At 39.2% G+C, this 14,945-nt stretch overlaps 1 protein-coding gene across 1 annotated transcript in view; it reads right to left on the reverse strand.

Annotated features, from left to right (window-relative positions):
• Window positions 1-457: 457 nt before the first annotated feature.
• LOC126352984 (erythroid differentiation-related factor 1) overlaps window positions 458-14,945 on the reverse strand; it is a 224,218-nt gene continuing 209,730 nt past the window's right edge. The window contains exons 19-20 of the mRNA XM_050002728.1: window positions 1,064-1,217; window positions 458-927 (exon numbers count right to left, since the gene is read on the reverse strand). Coding sequence (XP_049858685.1) covers window positions 1,076-1,217 — 142 coding nt within the window. The 3' untranslated portion in view covers window positions 458-927; window positions 1,064-1,075. The remainder of the gene's footprint in view (window positions 928-1,063; window positions 1,218-14,945) is intronic.

A 14,945-nucleotide genomic window follows, 5' to 3' on the forward strand; every position in this document is an offset into this window, starting at 1 on the left:
GAAACATGGACGATAACTAGTTTGGACAAGAAGAGAATAGAAGCTTTCGAAATGTGGTGCTACAGAAGAATACTGAAGATAAGGTGGATAGATCACGTAACTAATGAGGAGGTATTGAATAGGATTGGGGAGAAGAGAAGTTTATGGCACAACTTGACTAGAAGAAGGGATCGGTTGGTAGGACATGTTTTGAGGCATCAAGGGATCACAAATTTAGCATTGGAGGGCAGTGTGGAGGGTAAAAATCGTAGAGAGAGACCGAGAGATGAGTACACTAAGCAGATTCAGAAGGATGTAGGTTGCAGTAGGTACTGGGAGATGAAGAAGCTTGCACAGGATAGAGTAGCATGGAGAGCTGCATCAAACCAGTCTCAGGACTGAAGACCACAACAACAACAACAACAACAACAACAACTGTAACCTCACACTTTACAGACAAATGATATCAAAAATACAATTAAATCAATACTCATATATTTCTGAAAGTAATTATACAAAATATAATACAGGAAATTTTAGAAACAATATCAAAGGAGTACAGTGAAACATTTATGTTGTCATATATCCACCATTCACAAAATGTTTAGAGACAATCCATCTGTGGTTGTATACAGTGCTTCAATTACACTTTACTGTGATAGCTTACATGAGAACAAAATTTTATTTAAAGGCCAATAATAAATGCATGAAAAAATTAAAACTACAAGGAACCAAATGACTGGTAAGAACAATAAATATAACTCACTCATGCTACAGATAAAATCACTATACACAACAAGAGATATGAAAATACTTCTTTATTATAGAACAGTCACAATATTTTTTCAGGGCACTAAGCCTTTCAGTCCACTACAACAGTCCAAGAACTATCACATGTGTCCAACATTATGAGAACTGAAACACAACTTCCTGAACCACAAGTTCCATCTAAAACAAAACAAAAAAAAGGGGGGGGGGGAGTTATTTAACATTTCACAATTTTCTATAGCACATTTTCTGCAACATATAACTTTAAAAAATCTTGCAAAAAGCACAAACTTTAAAGGGTGGGAGCATCACTTACAAAGAGCAACTATCACCTCACTGCTGCATTCACAGCAGTCTGACCTGAGCCAATGTCAGTCAAAATGCTTGTTAGTTGGCTTAACACATCTGTGCCATCCTCCAGAGATCGGCGGTACAAATTTTTACACTGCTTTGCATGTTGACCTTCTGTCCTGCAATAACATTCCAAAAAAATTGAGTTTAAAATAGTGAGAAGATAGTGGGGAAAATTTAAAAACATGCAGAAACATTTTTAGAAAACTTTAACAAATTTCTTGCTTTTATTTACAGCCATATTGTGTTTCAATGTTTTATTTTATGGAAAGTAACTGCTGGTCAGGGAAACTAAACATCTAACAATCCAGTCTGCTTTAAGGATTTCTTTATTTTTGGGAATGAACAAGAATCAGATGTCGAGCAAATATGGAAGTTATGGCATCAATATCATATTGTTTTAGGCCAAACATTCACAAACAAGGAACAAAGGGTGAGCAAGTGCATTACTGTGGTGCAGAAGCTAGGAGCAGTTTTATCAAAAATCCAGCCAATATTTCTGATTGCTTCATGCAAGCTGTGCTGCACTTGTAAGTAGCACTGCTTCATGAGTTGTTTGTTTATTATGAATGAGAAAGTGCCTTCATATTGAGCTTTTGTACACAAATTTTACAAGTTTTAGTCTCTGCTATAGTCTGTTACAGTTTTTGTTCTCTCTGCTCACATTATAATATGGTATTTTTTACATCCTTCTACATACACACACACACATTTGCACTCTTCAGTCAGTTTGTGGAATTTGTTGTTGGTTCATATTTTATGATAAAACTCACGTATAGTGCTTCTTGTTGCTACATGACTGATTCTGTATTCTCTGGTTAAGATGTCACCCATTATGGCTGATGTGTTGTATAACTCTAGGTCAATCTCCTTTTTCCTGACATGGTCATGTGCAGTATGGTCAGTGTTGAAATCTAATGTTTTCTATAAAATAAGACTGTTTTGTGAGTTCATATATAAGTCACAATAGTACTGTTTCTCCTATTCCTAGTATTCATTCCATAAACCTCATATTAACTTTTTCTGTTCTTTTCTTATCATCTATTTTGCATTTTTCCCATACAATCTCCATTCCACAGGTTATCACTTGAATAGTGTTAGCAATGTGCTTGTCAATATATTGGTTACGTTCAGGTTACTGTGTGAGACTCTGATGGCTGCTGCTGCTTCCTGAATTTGCATGCCAAAGTATTTTGCTGCTGTCTGAAATATATAGTGTATTTAAAATTACTTGTGACTTTTGTAAATTGGCTCAACAGAGGTAACTTGACATTGTTGCCCAGACACCAATGGCGAGCTGGCTTTCCCTGTCAAGCCACTAGGGGTTTATTTAATAAAGCTTCCTTGTCGCCACACCATGGATAAACAGTATGAAGTGGTGTCACATGTTAGATGCATTTATGTTTGTCAGCTCTCATCATGAAGTATTTTTTGGCACTGAAGTGTTCTGCAATGGTCGCTTGTTGTGAATGAGTGTTTCTGTATTTGTGTTGCATTAATAATAATAGTGCAGCATATCTGAAAATGAGATTCACAATAAAAGACATCATCCGAGGCAAAATTCTCCTGCTGTGAAGATATCAAGCATTGGAAGAGTAATTTCAATTCGTGGGCAAGGCTGTAAAAGTGTTTGCTCTGTGCACAGTTATTCTGAAAACGACTGCAATAGTAGCAGTCCAATTTTAGACATTAAAAGAGTGGTTGACAGAGCAGCTGCTGCACTTAACATTCACTGACCTATGGTGCTGAGAATTGGGAAGCAGAAGGAAAGAGGAGACATGAGTGATGAAGCAACACTACCTCACTTTTTGGCAAGAAAAAAATGTTGACAGATGGGTAACCAGTATTGACATGTGCCAGCATATGTACACTTACTATCAGTACAAGGAATACCCTACTTAGAATAAATTTCTTTTCAGCCGAAAAAAGCAGAGCTGTTCTATGGGAGTATGTCATCACTTCAAATTCGCCTTCTTGGGCTTCATTTCTGGTAGGAAAAGTTATCATCCTGGACATTTATCACCTAGAAAAGTGACATAGTAGTCTAGAGAGGCTGATACCTATGTGCCATGAGAAGCATTTTGTTCAGAGACATTGTGTGGCTGCACAAGACCTGGCTCAATGCGTATCATACACTGTCAAAGCAAAGTGGTAGATGGACCACACAGCACAAGGAACGAAATCACAGTTAGGAAATCATGGCAGTAAAACTGTCTTTCATGCTGCCTCTGCTCATGGCTTCATTACAAACTGTTTATTGCTGTTCCATTCCAGGAAGCAATGGATTATCATGAGGAAATGAACACCAAAGTTTTCATGAAGTGGTTTTCTAATGTTCTGCAGCAAAATATTTCTCATAATTTGAACAACAGTAATGGACAATGCGCCATGCCACTCTTTTGTGGTACATACAGCTCCAACTACACAATGGAAGAAAGCAGATATTCTGCTCTGGGTGCAAAGAAATGTTCCGTCGGATAAAGCTGAATGTGGCATGAATTAAGTGGAGTTAATGGAACTTGTAGCACTGTATTGGCCAGAAGCTCCATGGTACCAAGTCAAAGAACTGGCTAATGCTAAAAAATGTAAATGTAATCCAGCTTCCTCCATATCATGCTCATTTAAATGTAACTGAGAATGTATGGACCCAGTTGAAAGGTAGCAATGCACGTAACACCTAGAAAGATTGAAATGCTGAAAAAAGAAGCCATTGCAAATATTATCCCACAGGACTGATCTAGGCTTGTCATCCATACAAAGATGGTAATTGAAAAGAGATGGATTCACGAAGGGCTGTTGAAAGAACAGGTTGAAGACATGGTCATTTCTGTCAGCTCCAGAGACAAGTTCTGGGTCAAAGGAAGAGGAAAATGATTACATGGGGCAGATGTAGATTGAAATAGATACATCTTCATCTACATACATATTCTGCAAGCCACCATACAATGTGTGGCAGAGGGTATCCTGTACCACTACTAATGACTTCCTTTCCCTGTTCCACTCACAAATAGAGCAAGGGAAAAGTGACTGTCTATAAACCTCTGTACAAGCCCTAATTTCTCTTATCTTCATGGAACTTATGTGAAATGTATGTTGGTGGTAGCAGAATCATTCTGGAGTTGCCTTTAAATGACAGTTCTCTAAATTTTCTCCATGGTGTTGTCCAAACCTAACGGTAGCAAAATTAGCAGCTCGCCTCTGAATTGCTTCGGCATCTTTCTTTAATTCTGCCTGATGTGGGGTCCCAAACACTCAAGTGATACTCAAGAATGGGTCATACTAGTGTCCCATAAGCAGCCTCCTCTACAGATTAACTACACTTGCCTAAAATCCTTCCAAAGAACCAAAGCTGACCGCTAGCCTTCCCTGCTACAAGGAGTTCTAAATAAGTAGTGCAACATTTTTTTCTAGGACAATTTCAGTTTAAAAAAATGTGTGATTTGTTGTGGGAGATTGTGGAACTTTCCTGCTTCAGCTCTTAAAGTTTCATGAACCTCCAACAGGTGGCGGCACTATACATAGCCATCAAAATGGCATTTTTGGTGGAAAACAACAGCATCGATCACAGATATTCACAACCACTTGCAGAATGTCTAAGGAGGCCTGGCAGCATACAAAAGCATGAGGCATTTGTCATCATAGCAAAAAGGGATTGCAAACCTGTCTGATCTCCCGTGTGCCAGCTGGACGCATGTAGCTGTTATTCCTGGCAGACATTCTCATTCAAGGTGATCAATGGATCACAATCAAACACCTCACTGCTCAAATGGACATCCCTGTTGGTCTGCAAACCTGAGAAGAGCTCACAAAACTTAATTGGAGTGTTCTTCCTCATCCACCCTACAGCCTGGATCTCACAACTTCTGATTTCCATCTATTTGGCCCAAAGAACGGTACACCCCATGGGAAGCAACACATGGATGGTTGGGAGGTTACTGATGCAGCAAGACACTGGCTCCACTGTGGACAAGTAGACTGGTACCATGTGGGTATACAAGCCCTACTAGTAGATGGCACAAGCGAAGATTATGTTAGAAAATAGGGCTCTGTAGCAAAAAGTGAGGGCAATAATACGGTCAACTGGAATCCTGAATAAACAAACCTGCTTTCAGAAAAAATATGTGTTGCATTACTTATTGAATGCCCCCTTGTACAATCCTTACATGCTTGTTCCATTTCTTATTGCTCTGCAACATTACGCCTAGATATTTAATTGATGTGACTCTGTGAAGTAACACACTACTAATGCTGTATTCTAACATTATGGGCTTCTTTTCCCTACTAATCTAGGTTAACTTACATTTTTCTACATTTAGAGCTAGCTGCCATTCATCACACAACTAGAAATTTATATGATATTACAGTTCCTGATTATGATGCAAAGTTTGCATCGTAATCAGCAATGATGCAAAGTTTGCATCATAATCAGCAGCAACTGAACAGCACTGATGCGTGGTGGGAGTAATCAGCGCAGGCCAGGGCACTGTTGTCACTATGTGTTTTACTGTCCATGTTATTATAAATTGATAAAATAAATATCACATTTGTCTAATCTGGGACCCCTCAATTGTATGGGCATGTAAAATCCCACTTTGAAAACCATTTAACTACTAAGAGGAAACAAATACCCACCAACACTGCGTATCGCATGAAAGACCCGATAACCAGTATTTCTTTGGGGTGCCTCCAGCTTTACATTGCAAAATCTAAATTGCAAATATCTGTAGAAACCCCAGAGAAAATACACCTGATGAACCATACACCCTGTATAAAGCTTCCATACTCTTCACCCAATTCCACCAAAAATGTAACAACTGACAGTGGAATAATGAGCACAACGTCACAAAATATTACTATTTGCACTACCAATTTCTTCATGTGCTCTGTGCCTACAAATTTAGCATAATGTGCTTCTTTATGTACGAAACTCCTCTTTTGATCATTGTAATTTTTTGCTCTTTGACTGTCAACTAAATCTTTAAATTTTTTCTGTATGATACTGATGATATTGTAATGTCATTTCATAGCAAATTTCCAGTACATGTGATTATGTAAAACCATAACAGATACTCAGAGTTCTCATCCCTCTCTTCCGTCATTCTCATTTATTTTTAAAAGCTTGTGATGATAGATTACTGAAGTGCCTCTTTTTGTGCAAACAGCCACTGGATCTGTAAACGTATTCCATGCTATGAACAAACAGGCAAAGAGTAAACAGCACAGACACCATGACTTTCCCAAACTGAGTCACTCCAGCCAAAAAACACCACATTGCAATACTAAATGAAATGTCACACTGCTTGAACCCTTCCAATGAGGACTGAGTACAGCAAGATCAGCTGAGCCTCAGCCCGCACATCTGGCACGTGTGTGTTTTGGCACACCATGGCTGACCCTGGTATAGATGCTGAACAGTATTAGAGTCACAGGGTTTCCTTGAAGAACTCCATTTATCTGCATCATTTTCTCTGAGATTTCAAGATTTTGTTTATTTGAATAAGATTTCATTGACAAGACTCCTTGGTTGATCTCACCAGCAAGTTTCCCTCTCTGGTCATTCCTTTCATTTCTCCAGTAAATCAAACACGATTTTCATATCAATGACAATTGTATAGCTCTTTCCCCTTTGGTGTCTAAGTGTACCTGTAAGTATTTCACTGCCTATACCATGTTCCTTTCCTTCAGAAATCTGAACTGGTAGTCTGGGATGCTCCCCTCGATTATGTCAAGTATTTTCAGAAATACTTTGAAGGAGCTGTGTTCCTTCCCTGTCTGCAGGCATTTGTTAATCAGGTCTTTCCACAGTCAATGGAACCTTTAAGATGTTCCATTTCTATGTTGCCTTGACCCGCCACTTTCTTGTTCCTTCCTCCTTTAGTTGCTTCTCTATGTTCAGTTAAAGTTGTATGTGGTCTCTGTTGCTTCAATTTCATGTACCTCATCTTTTTCTGTTTATTCAATATTTCCAAGAAATGTGTTTCTCATTTCTTCATGTGGATGTCTCCCATTGCAGATGAGACTTTCTTTCTCACTGCTATGAATGGATCTGATTTTGCATCCACTGCTAATTTTCTTGTCTCCTACTTGATATAATCTGCTCTTTTTCTTTTAATTGTAGATTTATCTTTCCCTTTTTTTTCTGCAGACATGATTTAATCTGTCTGTGAAGCGCGTGTTTTTGCTATGTATAGTGCCTGCAGTGTTTCCTTTCTTTTCTTGTACTTTTCTTGCTCAAACCACTTTTGTACCTCTGTTCTTCGTTTTATTTTTATGACTGTCTTTATTATTTCTGCGTATACAGGTTGTATCGTAATTAATGGCATAAACGTATACAGTTGAAAGTACATGATAGTAGAAGCAAAAATGTCTGACTAAACTTAGGGTCGAAAACGCATACCTTAAAAGCTATGAGCAATTAATCATCTTTGGTACTGTGAAGCAAATCTCTTCGACTGCAAGCTCTTTGCTTTCCATATTTTGGGAAATGGTAATGTGGACCAAAACAAGAAAAAAATGTCCAGTAAACATGTGCTCTAAAATGCATACCTTAAGAGCTATGAGCATGTGCTCATCTTCGCCTCTTGGAAATACAACTCTTCTAATGAACAAATGCTCATAACTTTTAAGGTATGCATTTTAGAGCAAATGTTTACTGGACTTTTTCCTTGTTTTGGTCCATCTTACTATTTCCCAAAATGTGGAAAGCAAAGAGCTTGCAGTAGAAGAGATTTACTTCACAGTAGTGAAGATGAAAAATTGCTCATAGCTCTTAAGGTATGCATTTTCGAGCCTATGTTTACTCAGACTTTTTTGCTTCTAGTATCATGTACTTTCAACTGTACGCGTTTACGCCATTAATTATGATACACCCTGTATTTTCATGGCTCCCTCCAGTTTGCCTTCTATTTGTACCCTTACTCTCTAGATCCTGTCTTTGTTTTCCTCTATTGTTACTTATTGTATTCTTCGGAAGTACATATCTGGTCCAGGTGCTTTGTTTCTTGGTTGTGGTGCTTTGATGTGGAAGCTTGTCATTATGGGGATATGTATCCCTCCAGAGCCTGCTGCTAAAATAGCATACTCCTCCTGATTTGTTTAGCTTTAAGTTTCCTCTGATCTGCAACAGTATAGACCATCTGTCAGTGCCCATTCATCCTAACTAATAACCTGGTGGTCATTGTACCAATGTAGAAGGCCAAGCAGTGCTCATAACAGCAGATACATGATGCATCATTTCACAGGTGGCTCTCCCTTTGATAGTATACATTTTGTCAGTTACAGGGCTGGTAGAGGTGGCAGTAGGAGGACGCAGAGGACAAGTTTTACAATGGGGACGGTCAAAGTGGTGGGTGCCACAGGGTAGGAAAATAGGAGTGAAGGAGCATACAGCCTGACCAGAATACTGTGGAAATTGGGGTGGGGAATGAAAAGAGATTCTAGGTGTGGTGGGCAAAATGTCAGACACAATGGATCTCATTTCAGGGCATGATTTCAGGAGGTCATAGCCTTGTTGAAGTAGCTGATTAATACATTCAAGACCAAGATAGTACTGCGCAACAAGATATTTAGTCTTAAGTTGTTTTTTGGTGGGAGTATCAGAACCAAGACTGGATTTGGTGGCTCGAGAGACTTGCTTTTGAACTAGGCTAGTGAGTAATTACATTCAGTGAAGACTGAGGTGAGAACAGTAGGGTACTGCTGTAAAGAGTCTGCATCTGAACAAATATATTTGTCTTGGATATGAAGGATGTATGGGAGGGAATGTTTGACATGGAAAGAACAGAAACTGTCAAAACATAAGTACTGTTGCTTGTTAGTAGGTTTAATGCAAATAGATGTGTGTAGCCGATGCTTGATGAGGATGAGGTCAACATCAGGGAAAGTGGCATGGGATTCAAATAGGACCATTCAATTTGGAGAATGTATTTGGAAATTCAAAAAAATTTAATGTATCAGCTCCATCATGACTTCATATGCCAGAGATGTCATCAATGTATCAAAACTAAACCAATGCTGAAGACTTATGGATACCACAAAAGCCCCCTCCAAGGAACTCACAAATAGGATGGCACAGAAAAAGCCATCCCGGTTCCCATGGCAGTGCCCCTCATCTTCTTGTGTCATCTGTCTTCTCCTAAAAGTGAAAGTAGCTGATTAAGGTGAGAAGGAAGGATGTCATAGGTATGGAATCAGGTGGGCACTCAAGGTAATTTTCAGCAGCAGACAGCCCGTGTATGTGGGCAATATTGGTACACAGGAAGGTAACACCAATTGAGACAACCAAGGCATGCATTGGTAGTGAGTTGGACACAGATTTCAGACTATCTAGTAAATGGGTGGTATTGAATATAGGTGGGGGTTTTCATGCTATAGGTTGCAGGTATTGATCAACCAATGCAGATATAAGTTCATGAGTGCTTTGAAATCAGCTGTTATGGTACAGCCAGGGTGATTGGCTCTGAGGATCTTAGGAAGACAGTACAAGGTGGGAGTGCAAGGTTTTGGTAGGATAAGTAGTTCCCACTGATTAGGTGTTAGTGCTTGTTAGGTGCCTGTTGTTTCTAGGAGGGAATGTAGGTCAGTTTGTATCACAGTGATGGGATCTTGACAGCACAGACCATTGCTTATATACTCCTGTCAGTCAGGTACCACAGTGGTAGATCCCATGACCGCTGTGAGGATAATGTTGGGGTAATCTGTTTTTAGGGAACACAAGGCTTGGAGTTTTGCAGAGGACAGGTTAGGGTCATGTTGTAGGAAGTTGAAAAACAGTTGTGAAGCAATGCTGAATGTTAGTCTATACCATGACAGTTGTGATTTTGGTGCCTGTTCCACTACATGTACAATCTGGATTCTCCCCCCAACTGCAGTTTCTCAGAACTCCACATATGGGAACTAACATTACAGCATGTCCTAGGTTCTTGTTATTCACTTGGCCTAAATTTACATTAATTTCTTTGGACTCCGGTTTCTTTTCAGCAACTATTCATTTTTTTTCATTCCCTTTTAGTTCTCTCTGTCTCCGCCCCCCCCCCCCCCCCCTCCATTTGTCTGTTACCTATAATGCACTTAGCTTTTATTAACTTCTACATGATTTTTTGTCAGCAGTCACTATCTTACTACCTTGTTTATTTCTCTATCTTCCACCTGCATGCTCTTGAGTTTTCAAAACTGGTCCAGTGCAGTCCCCAACAATCAGTCTCCTCCTCATCCCGTCCAGTGAATCTCTCCTGACCTAGAGTTCCGGATGACTTCTCCATAACTCTCCCCCATTTCCTAAACATTGCCAGACCTTTTGCTAACAAGGAGCAGACTGGAAAATGATATATCTAGGAGCAAGGAGACCACAAATTAGACAATACAGACACACTGCAGGATCCAATAAACAAGACTGAGAGCTACAAGTTGCAGAAAAGTTTGCCTGGCTCTGCAGGCAACACCAATACAAATGATACAACGAAATTAGTAGAGAAAAGCAGTATTAAAAAGAACTCCACACGTCAGAAGAGAGCAAATCCTTCAATGTTAGCTTCCCATTCAGTTATCTAGGAGAGACAGAAGAAATGGACTTCTGACACCAAGGTATACTCATCAGTGGACACAACTTTTGAAGATACAATGAGGAAACTGGAGGAGAGAGAAAGAGAATTTTCAGTAATACAAGGAGGACATGGAAGGGGAGAGAGAAAATTGTTGTTGTGGTTTGGTCTTCAGCCTGCAGACTGCTTTGATGGCACTCTTCATGCACTCTATTCTGTTGCAGCTTCTTCATCTCCAAATAACCACTGCAACCTACATACTTCTGAATTTGCTTATTCTATTCATCTCTTGGTCTCTCTCTACCGTTTTTATCCCCAAACTTGCCTCCAACACTAAATTGGTGATTCCTTGACATCTCAGAATGAGTCCTATCAACTGATCCCTTCTTCTAGTCAGGTTGTGCCACAAATTCCCCCCCCCCCCCCCCCCAATTCTATTCAGTAGCTCCTCAACTGTTATGTGATTTCCCCATCTAATCTTTAGCACTCTTCTGTTGCACCACGTTTCAAAAGGTCCTATTCTCTTCTTGTCTAAACTGTTTACTATCCATGTTTCACTTCCATACATGGTTACACTCCTTACAAATACTTTCAAAAAAGACTTCCTGTCACTTAAATCTATATCTGACGCGAACTAATTTCTATTCTTCAGAAACACTTTTGTTGCCATTGTCAGTGCAAATATTGTATCATGTTACTTTGTCCTTCATCAGGTATTTTGCTGCCCAAATAGCAAAACTACCTACTACGTTTTGGGTCCCATTTTCTAATCTAACTTCTCAGCACCGCCTGATTTAATTGGATTACATTCCATTACCCTCCTTTTTCTTTTGTCGATGTTCATCTTATATGCTCCTTTCAAGACATTATCCATTCCATTCAACTGTTCTTCCAAGTCTGTACCTGTCTCTGACACAATTACAATGTCATTGGCATACCTCTTATTATTATTTCTTTTCCCTGGGCTTTAATTTCTTCTCCAAAATTTTCTTTGGTTTCCTTCACTGCATGCTCAAGGATCAAACTGAATAACATTGGGGTAGACTACAGCCCTGTCTCAACCCTTTCTCAACCACTGCTTTCCTTCATGTCCCTCGACTCTTGTAGCTGCTGTTTGGTTTCTGCACAAGTTGTAAATAACCTTTCACTCTCTGTATTTTACACCTGCTACCTTCAGAATGTCAAAGAGTGTTCCAGTCAACATTGTCAAAAACTTTCTCTAGGTCTACAAATGCTATAAATGTATGTTTGCCTTTCCTTAAGCTATCTTCTAAAAGAAGTCGTATGGTCAGTATTCCTCGCACATTCCTACATTTTTCCAGAATCCACAGTGACCTTTTCTGAGGCTGACTTCTACCAGTTCTTCCATTCAACTGTAAAGAATACGTGTTAGTATTTTGCAATCATGACTTATTAAATTGATAGGTCAGTAATACTCACACATATCAGCACTTGCATTCTTTGGAACTGGAATTATTATGTTCTTCTTGACATCTGAGGGTATGTCATCTGTCTCATATATATTGCACACCAGATGGAAGAGTTCTTTCAAGGCCAGCTCTCCCAAGGCTATCAGTCGTTCTGACATGTCATCTTCTCCTGGGACCTTGTGTCCTCTTACTTCTTTCAGTGCTCTATCAAATTCTTCTTGCAGGATTATATCTCCCATCTCATCTTTGTCTACATCCTCTTCCATTTCTCTAATATTCCCTTCAAGTCTATCTCCCTTGCATAACCCTTCTATATACTCCTCGCACCTTTCAGCTTTCCCTTTTTTGCTTAGGACTGGTTTTGCCACCAAAGCTCTTGATATTCATATATCTGCTTCTCTTTTCTCCAAATGTTTCTTAAATTTTTCTGTAGGCAGTGTCTATCTTCCACCTAGTGATATATGCTTCTAAATCCTTACATTTGTCTTCTAGCCTTCCCTACTTAGCCATTTTGCACTTCCTCTCAATATCGTTTTTTACACATTTGTATTCGCTTTTGTCTGCTTCATTTACTGCATTTTTATATTTTCTCCTTTCACCAATTAAATTCCGTATCTACTGTGGCATCCAAGAATTTATACTAGGCATTTTTTTTAATCTATTTGATCATCTGCTGCCTTCACTGTTTCATCTCTCACAGTTACCCATTCATCTTCTCCTGTATTCCCCAATTCTCACCAATCATTGCCTAATGCTCCCACTGAAACTCAACAACTTCTGTTTCTTTCAGCTTATCCAAGTCCCAGATCCTTAATTTCCTATCTTTTTGCAATTTCTTCAGTTTTAATCTACAGGTCATAACCAACAGATTGTAGCCAGAGATCACATTAGCCCCTAGAAACATCTTACACTTTAAGGTTTGGTTCCACAATCTCTGTCTTACCGTAATATAATCAACCTGAAACCTTCTAGTTTCTCCTCGTCTCTTGCACATATATAACCTTCTATCATAATTCTTAAACCAAGTGTTAGTGATGATTAAATTATACTCTGTGCAAAATTCGACCAGGTGACTATCTATTTCATTCCTTTCCCCCAGTCCATTTTCACTTACTATTTTTGTCTTCTCTTCCTTTTCCTACTATTAAATTCCAGTCCCCCTTCCCTATTAAATTTTCATCTCCCTTAACTATTGGAATAATTTCTTTTAACTCATCATACATTTCTTCCATCTCTCCATCCTCTGTGGAGCTAGTTGGCATATAAACTTGTACTGCAGTGGTGGGTGTGGGTTTCATGTCTATCTTGGCTACGATATTACATTCACCAAGCTGTTTGTAGTAGCTTACCCACATTCCAATTTTTTTTATTCATTATTAAATCTACTCCTGCATTATCTCTATTTGATTTTGTATTTATAACCTCGTATTCACCTGACCACAAGTCCTGTCCCCCCTGCCAGGGAACAACTTCAGTAATTCCCACGATATCTAACTTCACGCTATCCATTTCCCTTTTAAAATTTTCTAACCAATCTGCCTGATTAAGGGATCTAATGTTCCACGCTCTGATCCGTAGAACACCAGTTTTGTTTCTCCCACGACAAATCCTCCTCATAGTCACCACCTGGAGATCCGAATGGGGGATTATTTTACCTCCAGAATACTTTACCCAAGAGAATGCAATCATCTTGTAACCACACAGCAGAGCTGCATGCCCTCAGGAAAAAAATATGGCTGTAGTTTCCCCTTTCTTTCAGCTGTTCGCAGTACCAACAGAGCAAAGCTGTTTTGGTCAGTTTTACAAGGGCAGATCAGCCAATCATCCAGACTGTTGCTCCTGCAACTACTTGAAGGCTGCTGCTCCTCTTTTAGAATCACACATTTGTCTGATAAAATTACCAACAAGAAAAGAGTATCGCACCAAAATAAGAGCAAGAACACACTATTACAGAACATCAAAGGAATGAAAAATGCACATGATTTTTTTGTCAGTGTATGTTACTGTGGCCTCTGTGGTATTACTAATCAACACTTAAGGGTAGAGAGAACAAAGGCACGTTTCCATTCTTAAAAACTGTGTATTGTATTATGGTCTTGGAGGTGACTTGCCTGTCATTCTGCACTGTCAAAATTCATGGTCCACAACTTAATTTTCAATCTGCAATATTCACAAACTGTCTGCAGTGCATGTGCTTCACAATCACAATGTAGATCAGTGGAAAGTCTAAAATAATCCTCCACAAATGAAAATAACCCACCGTCAACTGGAAGCTGCAGTTTGTTTAAAAGGTGTGCTAGGTATTATGGAAGATCCCCCCCCACACACACACATGTGAGATTCCACAGTGTGGTGGTGATGGTGTAAAAGGAGAAATGGAACTCCTTCAAAGGCATTTTGGAGGAGTATTTCCGTATGAGCGACCCACAGTCTCTAGTGGCTCATTACAAATAGCATTTCATTTGATTTTATGCTCTCATCTATCATTGTATCTGTAGCACACTGAAAATATCTGGACAACAATGCAAATGTTGATTGTATGCACCATCACGTATATTATTTGCAAACAAATTTGTTCCTTTCCCTCATGATAATAGCTGCTCACAACAGTAACATCCACTTTACTCTTCACCCTCTTTCTTATACTGGGTATTGCTCAGTTGTGTCTCGGGTTTGTCTTTCTGTCACATTTAGTTGTATGTTAACAGTTCTACACAGCAGAATAGATAAGTTTACTGATGAAGAGTTGGCTGAAGGAATGGTTTTGCACCAGTCCGCAATTAGCCCCTAAGTAGTTATTTTTGAACCAAAGTTTGCTAAGTATTGCACCCAGGGCATCATGTCACAAACAAATGTATGTTGTATTTGCTGAATAGAG

Source organism: Schistocerca gregaria, chromosome 1 (genome assembly GCF_023897955.1).
Source record: "Schistocerca gregaria isolate iqSchGreg1 chromosome 1, iqSchGreg1.2, whole genome shotgun sequence".
Classification (NCBI taxonomy): Eukaryota; Metazoa; Arthropoda; class Insecta; order Orthoptera; family Acrididae; genus Schistocerca; species Schistocerca gregaria.